Consider the following 12,181-nt stretch of genomic DNA (forward strand, 5'->3'; position numbering starts at 1 on the left):
TTTGGCCTGTCTGACTTGGTCACTAGCAGTTGGTGTATAGTGAGGATATGAATATAGGCTGCATGTTTTAGAAGTGCTTACATGAATTAGGTTTGAAAAATGAAAAGCGCATCTGTATTTAAGATAAATAATTATGAGGATTATCTCACTCTGAAGATCTACCGGTTATTTTTTTAACTTTTCTGTATAGAATGTAGGGTAATGTTGGTAAATCATTTTTCACCTTGTTATCAGAAAGAACATTATTACTTAAATGCAACTTTTAAGCATTAACTAACAGTTAGCTAACAGCACAACCCACATCATGAATACAGCAACACTGAAGCAGTCAGTCTGCTCTCTATATTTTATTGCAATGAAAGGATACAGATATACCTCAAGACAGACATCACTTAAATTATACTCAAAATATCGCAAGAGACAGTCTTCAATGATATTAATCCAAATATGGACAACTAAGCAGTTGAAGACATTTTGACCATTTAAAAAAAAAAAAAAAAAGGTGAAAGGGGCTGTTTCCATTTCCTCATGAAAAAATGCTGGATGAGAAGCAGCAAACAGCAATACTACAGAACACAACAGACTTGATACTGTGCAACATGAGAGTTCTCATGTAGTAGTTTTCTACAAATGACACCGGCCCGGGCACAGTGGCAGCTTGCTCTCAAACAAAGAAAGATGACAAACAACAGAAACAAAAGAAAACTGGAACTGTCTCGAGTAATGAGAGAGAGAAATCTGCTTAGATCAATCAGATGTGCAGCGTTTCCTACATCGTTCCTGTACAGGTTCTCGCTTGTATCCAAGAAATAGGGGTGGGAGACAAGGCGATGGATGTGAAGGAGTCAAAACAACACATTTTCACACACATCTGTTTTTTAGGGTTTATAAACAAAATTGAGATTAATGAAAAATTACCACCATTTAGGACCTTTACACAATACATGTTATTTTCCCATTGGGTGTGGTGGGGAAATCTTACAAAGAATATCCATGACATGATTCAGGTTTGAACTAAACATTCGCATTTTACATTGTAATGAACTGTGATAATGAGTGTGAAGGACAAGCCAAATAAATCCATCATGTGAACTGGATATTAAGTACATATTGACGTTTTCACACTGATTTACCGAAAATAGACCATGTAAAAATGGTAAACTTTATCTGCCTCTTCATGGTTAAGCATGCCAGCTGAGCACATAGTAAGCTGACCCTGATTTGTCTAATGAACCGTAACATTCTGTTACCTGGCAAAGGCATCTCCACTCTATGGTATTAAGAACACCATTTTATGGTATCAAAAGAAGGGAAAAAAACAGTAGACTCTTGGACACTAAAAATGTATATGTTCAATGAAAATGTTCAATGCAGTTGTTCATCATTGACCAAACTGTTAGCGTGAGTACATCTTGATATATTTATAGACTTTCTATATAAACGATATATTTGCAATTATTTAAATATTATCCTCACTATGAGTAAAAGAACATCTAATGTGAAATAAATATCTAGTACACAGAATGCATACCTATGTTGGGACAGAATTGGACCACAGCCCGATAAGGATAGCCACTTGTTAATAGGCTGTACTGAACCATAGCTTCATAGGTTTCCCAATATCACTGAATTACCATTTTAAATTAACAAGAGATTCCAACATTCTATTCGCAGGAGTACCAAACCGCAACTAAAGCATGACTTAAGTTCATCAAACTGGCTTAGATTTCCAACTGATCTGCCACACTCTTTCTGAGTGTCCCTGACCTGCATGTCCGGTGTCTAGTGGGGGTTGTGAAATCTTGAACATACCGTTGAAAAGTACTAAGTTGTCGCTCCTCATATGAAAGTCTTCACAAATAAAAACAAAAGAAAATGAAATGTACAAAAAGAGTTTGGCACTAGTGTCGTTTATGAATGTACTGTGTCCTCATCAAGCCCCACACTACCATATTACTTGTCTTTGCCACTATTTTCTTAGGTCCTTTCTTGATACACTGGAGTAGTCCTGTATCCTACTTAAGATCTGTAACTTGAACAAGACGATAAATGGTTATCACTGCCATCCGGTAAAACAGTTGCTCCACGTTTTATCACTTTGTGAAATCAACACCGATCTAGATCCATATCAGCTGGAGTACCGTGTCAAGCGGGTGAGGCCATATGTTTTTGAATTCACGTGAGGGGAAAATAAAATAAACAAATAAACAAACAAACAAAAAAGATTGTGCACATACAAGGACAAGCCCAATCTGTCCCCGTACAGAGGGGCACTAAGAGCCAGATTTTGGGTGCTGAATGCAACATTCAGATTCTTCTGAGAGAAATGTAAACACTGCTCATGTGACGGCCACCGTTTTCCCAACAAGGACGAAACACATTGATTTTGGTCCAAAACAAACAGGAGGACAACTGATTCAGAGTCAGCGATAAACACACATGTAGCCTAACCATGCCATGGTGAGACATCCCATTTAACACAGTAGCTTCAAACCAAAGAAAACTTGGTCTCAAACGGGGCGATACGAAATCAAGATTTACCCTGCAATCACATACCACTCTCCTTCAGCAAAGTCTATGGAGCAATGTGAAGGCTTAAAGAATTCTCAAGAAAAATGATCTCACTTATTTCCTTGTTTTGTAAACTTAAAGTTGCAAAATTATGCTTTTAAAGGATGGATTCATTAGGGGTAAATATATTACTATACCATGAGTTGAAAAAACATGTTCAACAGACTCAAGCTTAGAGAAGCGGGATTCTCACCTACATACTTATGCTTTTCTTTATATATAGGAGAAATATTCTAGATAACAGAAAAAAAGACGGTTTGTACATTTTCATTGTCATAGCTGGTCTCTCTTTGCCACGATGTTTTCTGTTACTCTCGATTTGGAAGATCTCAAAACAGACACAGAAATGGGAGCCACTCCAGGACAGCACAGAAGCACTGTTAGCAGGTCCTTGTGGAGTGCGTGGGCGTCGTGTTGCTTGAGGCGAAATGTTTGTGTGTGTATTTGTTTTTTATTTTGTATTTCTAAATCTATTTTATGTTTGAGCGGTATCAGGGTTGTCCCCACTGCTCTCCTCTCGGTCCTTCCCCTCGGCCTCATCCTCTTCCTCCTCTTCCTCTTCTGTGTGCTGCTCCAGTTCCTCGCGGGTGATCATCTCAAAGTCGTTGCCGTTGCTGTGTTGCGAGCCCTCGTCTTCCCGCCGCTCGCTGTCTGTGTCCGAGTGTCGCTCCGTCGGTAGACCCTCGCTCTCCGCTACGTCGGCACCCTCGCCGCCGCCGTCTCCGTCGCCCTCCTTGCTCTCATCCTCATCTTCGTCGTCCTCGTCCCTCTTCTCGCTGTCTGACTTTTCCTCGCTGTCCGACTTCTGCGCCTTGGTGGACTCCAGGGACTTGCTGTCGCCCTTGTCAGTGAGGCTCTTCTTGGAGCCGTTGCCGCGTGGGCCCTTGTACTCGTGCGTGTAGAGTGGGCGGAAGGAATCAATGAAGCCCACATCGGCCGTCAGGTTGGGCAGGAACCAGAAGTGGTGGCGGCCTCCTGTCACCAGCCAGATGAGGAGGAATAGAATGCAGCGAGCTGAAGGGGAACATGAGTTTCAGGGTGTCAATCTACATTAGTGCTTATACATACCGTACTGTTACAAACAACAGTAAACATTAGTGCTTACCGTATACATACCGTACTGTTACAAACAAGTCAACATTAGTGCTCATCCATACTACTCTATACCATAACAAACATCAGTAAATTTTAGTTTTTATGCATGCCTTGTCAAAGGATGCAGACGCTGGGGCTAGGATGTGTGTGTGTGTGTGTGTGTGTGTGTGTGTGTGTGTGTGTGTCCGTCCGTGCAGAGTGGGGACTGTGTAAATAAGGGTGCAGGGTTCTTACCAACAGCGAGGAGGAGAATGCTGGCTACGAAGCAGCCAGCCGCCACGCTCAGGTAGTACACACCCACTCGCATCTCCGCAGGCCAGAGTGGGAACAACGTGGCAGCGATCACCGCGATGACTGACACCCACACATACAGACACACAGACAGAGAATTAAGACCGCAATTAGTAATTAAGACAGTATGAACAACATGAAACTCAATCATGACTATCCAGTCTAACAAACATGGATTGAGAATGTATGCATGTGCCCATGTGTTTCTTTCTCCATATGGAGATCAATCCATTCAATTAAATTTAATTCAGTTTTTTTTATAAAGCGCCTTTCGTGCAAACAGCAATACAAGGTGCTTAACAACAGCACTTAGAAATAAGATAAAACAAAAAGAATAATAAAAGCAATAAAATATGTGGAAAAATATAAATAAAAATGAAGGTGGGTGCAAAAGTCATAAAATATGAAGAGATGTATACACACATGCATATGCATACAGAAGACACATCAAGACCTAAAATTCCAAAACAGTCAGGGATTTAAGAGAAGGCAAGGCTAAAAAGGTATGTCTTAAGATGTTTCTTAAAAAGTTCAACTGATTGGACCATCCTTAGCGCAAGTGGCAGGCTGTTCCACAGGGCAGGACCATAGTGAGCGAAGGCTGCCTCCCCATGTGTGTTGGTCCTCACCCTAGGAATAACTAGGAGGCCGGAGTCTCTGAGGAGGATCTGAGTGGCCGTGATGGAAGGTATGGTGAGAGCAAGTCAGATAGATAAACAGGCGCAAGTCCATTTAGGGCTTTAAAAAACAAAAGTAAAACCTTAAAATCAATTCTAAAACTGACAGGGAGCCAGTGAAGGGATTTTAAGAAAGGGGAAATGTGTGCTCTCTTTTTGGTCTTGGTCAGAACATGTGCTGCTGCATTTTCAATTAACTGCAGCTTGTTAAGATTTTTTTTTTGATAGGCCAGTGAAGAGGGCGTTACAATAATCAAGCCTGCTAGTAATAAAAGCATGTACCAGCTTGACAATCCATGTCAACTCCATGCCAACAATGGATTTATAGGCGAAAATATAAACCAAGGAAATCCACCTTACCAAGTATCAGTCCCATGGCAAACGTTTTAAAATGCACTGGATCATAGATCCACACGAACACCTGCACAAAAGACCAATTACACACCAATTAAACCAAGGTGATTTTCTATTACTGATACTGATAGTATTGTCATTGCTGCACCCACCTCGTTACCGTCTAAAAACAGCTGGTCCTCATGGGGCTCCAGTTTGAACTTCTTCTTCACGTCCTTCTTCTTCTTTGGTGAGCCAGGACTGTCATCCTGTGGGACACGTGATTGTGGCCGTCCAACAAGTAAGTACAACATGATGAGCAAACTCAAGATGAATTTTAAATGGTTTTTTTTCCTGTTTTGGTTCTCTGGTTAGATGGAGAGTAAAACAGGCCAATTGAATAGTGTTATTGTATCTCATGTCCTGTTGCGCATGTTGTATGTAAAGGAGGGTCTTTGCAGATCTCAGAGCACTGTTAATGCTGAGCTTTCAGCTAACAGAGGACTTTTTTGCTGCATTATTTTCTCGTTTAGCACCTACAAAAACATTGATGAGCGTGTGTAGTGTTTGGTTTGACATGTTGTCCACCTGCCCTGAAGTGACTGTTTCAATCACACTGTTATGTGTAAATATGACGTCAGTGTAAGTTATATGATACAACCATTACACTGTACTATGGCGGTAACACCCAAAGCTGTAGGCCTGGGCCACCTGGCATTTACCTTTGGTATCAATGCAAATCACTTCAACTAAATTTGCACTGTGTGCTTAACACAACCCAATTCTGATCTTTGGGCCCATGGATTTGCACATCTTCATATCCCATCTGTGCCAATATGTGGTACTACATCGAGTGCATGTTGTGTAAACTCACAGATGCAGTCATTTATGCAATAGTGGCATGTCTGGTCATTTATGCAGTAGCAGTACGAATTAGGCCTGCATGATAAATCATTTTAAAAAAAAGAGATCTCTTTTTTTATATAACTTCGATTCTCATTTAATTTTACGGGCCGACTGAATCACAAACACTACTACCTTTTTCTGTGAGTTTTAAAGCGCTCCCAAGCGCTGCAATGCTCTCCCTTCTCTCACAAAGTTCGGGGCTTCACCCTCGGCCAATGACAAAGCGCCTTTTAGTCACGTGTTTCACTAGTGGAGCGAGTACGGTAGTTCTAAAGCCTTGGAGGCTGCAGCGTCGACAGGAAATAAACAAAATTGATGTTGATTAAAACCCACGTAGCCTACTAGCAGTGATGGGGGTAACGAATTATAAAGTTATGCGCTAGGCCCTACTGTAATTTAGTTACTTTATTGGGCAACGAAGTAACGCATTATAATTCAAATTTCAGTAATTAATTACAGTTAGGCTGAATAACTCGTCCATTCCTACGTTACTCACAAGATCTCTAATATATTGACTTATTTTTTTAATAGCAGCACGCAGGTTATTTAAAATATATATGAGCCTAGATGCACTCTTTCATTATAGAGAGAGCACGCATTCTCTCCATGCACTGCTCTCCCTCAAACCGCTTCAGCCCGCACCGCGTGTGCAAGGACTTTTCATGCAGTCTCTCTACCGAACTACGTGGCTTAATTGGCAAAAGACGTAGAGAAAGCACCATATTTATAAATGAACCAGTAGTGGAGAAATAACTTTAAAGAAACAATCTGTGGCCTAGAGTAGACTACTGCAAAAAACATTGGGGACTATTGACGAGAATCAGCCAACCACTCAAACCGAACTGAATGGCCAGTTGAATGTTAATTCTGTAAAAGGCAAGCAGTTCAAGAGTGTGCTAAGAAATCATTCTGTATTTGATACTGTACTTAAATTGACAAGCTCAATTTCTCTAGAGATTGAAGCAGTAGCTGCAGTATGTTGATTGACATGTATTAGTTATGTAAAGACATGTTCGAGGAGTTCAGATAGAGCCTGTATATTAGGACCGTATTTAGTTCAATGTGTTGTATATTTGGTAGCCTACTGTACTTAAATGGCCAGTATTTTCTTTATTCATTGAAGCCTCTATGTTTACAGGCTTGTGGTGATGATGCACAATGTGCTATAGGTGCCAAAATCTATGTTTGGTACTGCAAATTGTTTTGTTTTGTCATGGTTCATGAGTGCAATAAATATTAGATATTAAATATTATATTTTGAGGGGGAAAAAATTGTGGCAGAAAATCGTGATATCAATTCTAGGCTAAAAAATCTTGACTCATATTTTCCCCCGAATCGTGCAAGCCTAGTACGAATGCAAAAGTAAACTGGTATTTAGTAGACCCTTTTATCCTATGACACAGACTGGCAACCGCGGGTTCAGGATTCAAACTGACCAATGGTCATGGCGCTTACAATGCTCCACCATATTGTATATTAGACTGAAATTTGACCAACAATTTCAAATGTTCCCTTCACGGTTGAAAGTTGCTGCCCTTATCAAGGCTTCCGTGCACATCTATCATCAGCACTGCATTGGCAGCAGTAACTGCTACACACACAGATCAGGGCTCTTCTCCTCTACAATGCACAATTTGATAAATCTGTTGTGGGACTTCAATATGATTTGCAAAACAAGCAGCTGGATTAATATTACTTCTGTTTTTGTCTTTTGTTTGTTTACTCTTTCATGAGCTACTTACATGGCCATTTAAACTCTCAGGTACATTTATGTTAGAGAGAGTAACCATAGAGTAGATGTGTGCATCATGACCTGCAATGTTGCACATCCAACCTCCAGGCTTGTCTCTGCGTTCTGTGTTCTACATGCATTAGTGATGGAAACATTAAGAGAGAGAAAGACGTACATTCTTCTCCTTTTTGGACTCTGCCTCAGCTTCCTTCTTCTTCTCTTTCTTGCCCTTCTTCTCCTCCTCCTTGCCACTGTCCCCTTTGGCCTTCTCCTTCTCCTTCTCTTTCTCCTTCTCTTTCTCCTTCTCTTTCTTCAGGTCCTTCTCTGGCTTCTTCTTCATGACTTTCAGGGCCCGGTGAAAGAACTGTTTCTTTAGTAACCTGCTCAGAAAAACCACACACCAGGGTCCACGGTCAGATAGCAGCACTTTTGCCATGTCACAGTGTTTTTCTTCATCAATGTGGTTGATTACTTCATATTCACATTCACACACACCCAGAGGGCCCGTGATCTCAGTTCAGGTCCTCTGCTCAGTTCAGGGGACGGCCTGACTGACTAACCTGTTGCAGTAGTCAACCACAGAGTCTCTGGTGGTGAACAAGGCCTCCTCCCCCTTTTTTGACTTTGCCCACTTGGAGTCCAAAAGAGAGTCCACGGCTTTGGAGGCTGCCAATTCAAACACGGACAGTCAAACACGGATAGTAATGTCACACCAAGTACCCAACAGCACTGATTCAAATTCAAACCATCACCTGATCATAAAACCATCACTTACTTACAGAAGGAAACAAACAAGATGTTCATGTTACATAACTGTTACAACAAGAAATGGCATAGTTTGCCACAGCAGTTTGAGAAAAAAGATGGGTAAAAAAGGAGAAATGTGTTTTGAACAGCTGGGGCAAGAGTGAATGAAGTGAACTGACCAATGAAGTAGTCCACTCGGTGGCCCATCATGTTGGTGGATTTGGTGGGGCAGTTGAAACGCAAATACTTTGCCACAGCCTTCTCCTCCTTGGTGGGCTCGCTGACCTCCTGCACAGACGTAAGGTTTGCCAGATCAGTCAACAGACAAGACAAACTATGACTAATCCTTTATTTCCTTTGTTGGGCCACATAGGCCTTCCGCATTTTCACATCGCTCTGACCATTGTTCAACAAAGACATCAAAGCTTTAGCATATGTATCAGTAGTTCATTGCTCATCATTCTGCTCAATGTGACCTAGAGAAAACAGCTATTTCTGAAAATCTTACATCAATGTTTGTGTATTGGTATCATCTTTAAGCAGTCAGCAATGGGTGAGGATACACTGTTGCAAAAGCAGTGAGTTTCAGGTGGAGCTTTAGTAACTCAATGACCTGTAAGCACACCTGGCCTGCATTTAGATTTTTTGTCTGATCACCTTTTTCCATCCACTTTCCCTTGACAAGCTTGTCATGAGCTCAAGGAAAAATATGAAACATAATAATAATCTTCACAGGAAAGCTTATAATAAGCTAAGTTCATAAGAACTTAGGAAAAGACAACTGTGGCATTAGGCTTCATAGCTATGCAAAGATGGATGTTATTGACTTGTGCCACATTGATTGTTTTTTGTTACCTGGCTGGCGCAAAGATTTGTGGGGCCTCACAACCTTTCCTCTGCACATTTCCAGGTCATTATATTCAACAATAAACCAAAAAAGACTTTGCTCTGGTATCTTAGCCCACGATTAGGTTTATATCGTCTGCCCTCTTTATGGTGGCATGACATGACATTGGTGCCCTCCCAATCCCAATCCTCCCCCACCTTTCTTATGCAGCCCTTGCCACTTAATCTACTAAACCCCTCTTCTACTGCACTTTTTACCCCCCCCAATAAATGCACAAATAGGCTGACACCAGACATAATTTCACTGCATTTCTTACATCCAGTAACTATATGCATGTGACCATAAACTTCCTTGTATCCTTGTACAGTGTACAATCATCTTTGGATACAGCATACGTGATAAATCCACTGTGAAAGAAAGGGAATAAACAAAAACTGATTGAACTTGATAAGAACCCAAACTAGCGCTGGCCAGTGATAGTGTGGATTTGGAAAACCAATAGTAAGCCATCAGAAAGGTGAGAGTCACAGGGTAAGTGGCCTCTTACTGGGCATGGGCAAGCTGTCATCCACACACATGGACCCACTTCTACAGATTTCCATCACTTAGGGCAAGTACTAGTAGGCAGGTTAGTTGTAGGCATTTGTTTTGGCTTTGGTTTGTTTGTTGGTTTGTTTGAGGCATCCAACTTGTATTAAGCTCTAGACAACGCAGCTTCCAAAGCACAGGATCTACACTTTTCCGTAACATAAGACAGATTACAGATAAGAAATATAAGATCATTTAAGATCAAATCTGAAGGCATTGAGCTACATGCTATAGGATGGGGGAGCTAGGGCACACATTAGCATAAAAGCTGTGCTAAATGAGCTCTGTGAAGATCCACTCTCTCCCACTTAAACATTCTGTAGATGTACTCTATGGTCATTCTATGTAATCTTGGCCCCTAAATTCTGAAACAGCTCTCTCTGATCGTGTCTACATGAAATATATATACCAGACAGTGCCTGTCAAAGCCGACCAGCCCATGGAATCATCTTCGGCCTCCTCTATCACTCTGGTGAAGACTGCATATAAACCCAAGCACACAACTAGCAATGGACGTCAGGATTTCAATGACCTAGGTTCTCAGACAATTACAGTCCATCAGATCATGTGAAACTGAAATGGAACTATGGCTTTGATTCTATAGTGTTGTTTAGTTAATAGTTAGACGAACCTACGGGTTAATTTAGTAATACCAAATACCTTTAAATGAACCTAAACGACACTGCATATGCACCATTCACTCTGGTGTAGTCTTCCTGATTAAACGTTGTCTGGCAGTCAGTGGTTGCATAATTTCGGCAACGTGTCTAGCTGCTAATGGGCAAGGTGGAAGGGTAAACAAACGCTTCGAGTAGATGGGCGATGAACTATCATTATGTATCCTAAAGCTTCAAGAATTCTGCCGATAGCAACAGTCTACCACATGTGACACACTATACTCTATCAAGTCAAGGCACAATCGCAACACTTTCAAAGATGAAATTATAATGCCATCAAAACAAATGAAGATATGACGTCACCACGACGAGATATCAGATTCGTTTCTTACTCAATGCATGAAAAACACTAGGACGTCTATTCGCGTAAAAGCACTAAAACTAAGGATCAGTGTCACGCAGTCAATAAAAACGAATCAAACGGTTGATCACCACATCTTGCCTGTTTGGCTTTCTACCTCTAGTAAATGCTCATCTCGCTACACAACTGTTTCAGAATATCATGTATCAATTGTCAACATGGCAATTAGCTTGGTTAAACATTGCCATCATACTTGAATGAATATTGATGTGTTCATGTCACATCACATTCGCCCTTAGCTGCACAATAGCAATACTGTTAACACCTAAACGTGGGTACATAGGTATCACCTTAGCCATTCATGGCATACATAATGGGCTAGCTGGCAACTTAACTAACTATTTAGCTCGGGCTCTTGTATTTACATGAGCGAGCCAGCCAGCTAGTTAGCATTTGATGCTAAGAACTCTGCATCCTAAAGCCAAGATGGCCAACTTAGCTGGGTGTACAGTTCCCGTTATAAGCTGTGATCATTCGTTTGGAATCCAGCTGGTTTGGACTTCAAGATATCCAACTGAAGAATGTCAATTTGGTTATCAATCAACAAAGTACCACACCAACATTGTAAGAGTATGACTTCCTGCATGATGCAAGGTAAACTAACTAGCTAGTTAATATTTTTTTTTAGCTAGCCTACTTTCTGGTGAGTACTCAGTATTAAGAGACTGTGCATATAATCTAACAATTTATTTCACGATTTTGCAACATCATCTCATAGATTGGCCATCTAATTGATAAAAAGACAAACACCCATTATGGATTTCATGTGAGTTGGTGTATGAAATGCTAAAGCTATACCTGAATTCGCTTCTTATGCCTCCTGCGCTCCGCCATGATCCCAACGCTCACAAGTCTCAACTTGACGTGGTAGCCACGACAAGCTAGTTCTAAACCTACCGCGAGAACACGCCGCGATCTGAAGGGTCTGCTCCGCCTATCTACAATCTTTCCCAACACTGCCACCCAATGGATTTCTTGACTAATCGACTGGGTTGAGGAGGTCTAATAAGACTTAATTGTTGTCTTAAATGTAAAAAATGTAAATGTAAATCAGGTTTTTGGCCAAGTATAACCTACTTGCGTATACAAGGAATTTGGGCTCTGCATTTATCCCATCCGTGAATTAGTGAACACACAGAGAGGTGAAGCACTAACCCGGAGCAGTGAGCTGCCTTGTTACAGCAGCGCACGGGGAGCAGTGAGGGATTAGGTGCCTTGCCAAGGGCACTTCAGCGGTTCCCACTGGTCGGTGATCGAACCGGCAACCCTCCGGTTCCAAGCCCGAAGCCCTAAGGCCACGATTGCCCCCAGCTACTTATTATTAGGCCTACCCAGCTTAGGATACTGGTGTAGGC

The 12,181-nt window shown here is 41.4% G+C and overlaps 1 protein-coding gene across 1 annotated transcript; it reads right to left on the bottom strand.

Annotated features, from left to right (window-relative positions):
- Nucleotides 1-332: 332 nt before the first annotated feature.
- Nucleotides 333-11,748, bottom strand: sec62 (SEC62 homolog, preprotein translocation factor). Its single transcript, XM_042090811.1, has 8 exons — nucleotides 11,625-11,748; nucleotides 8,533-8,641; nucleotides 8,167-8,272; nucleotides 7,782-7,986; nucleotides 5,141-5,236; nucleotides 4,995-5,055; nucleotides 3,901-4,020; nucleotides 333-3,585 (listed from the first exon to the last, which is right to left on the bottom strand). The coding sequence occupies exons 1-8, from the start codon at nucleotides 11,658-11,660 to the stop codon at nucleotides 3,047-3,049; spliced, it is 1,272 nt and encodes a 423-aa protein (XP_041946745.1). The 5' UTR covers nucleotides 11,661-11,748; the 3' UTR covers nucleotides 333-3,046.
- Between the last annotated feature and the right edge of the window lie 433 nt (nucleotides 11,749-12,181).

Source organism: Alosa sapidissima, chromosome 1 (assembly GCF_018492685.1).
Source record: "Alosa sapidissima isolate fAloSap1 chromosome 1, fAloSap1.pri, whole genome shotgun sequence".
Taxonomy (NCBI): Eukaryota; Metazoa; Chordata; class Actinopteri; order Clupeiformes; family Clupeidae; genus Alosa; species Alosa sapidissima.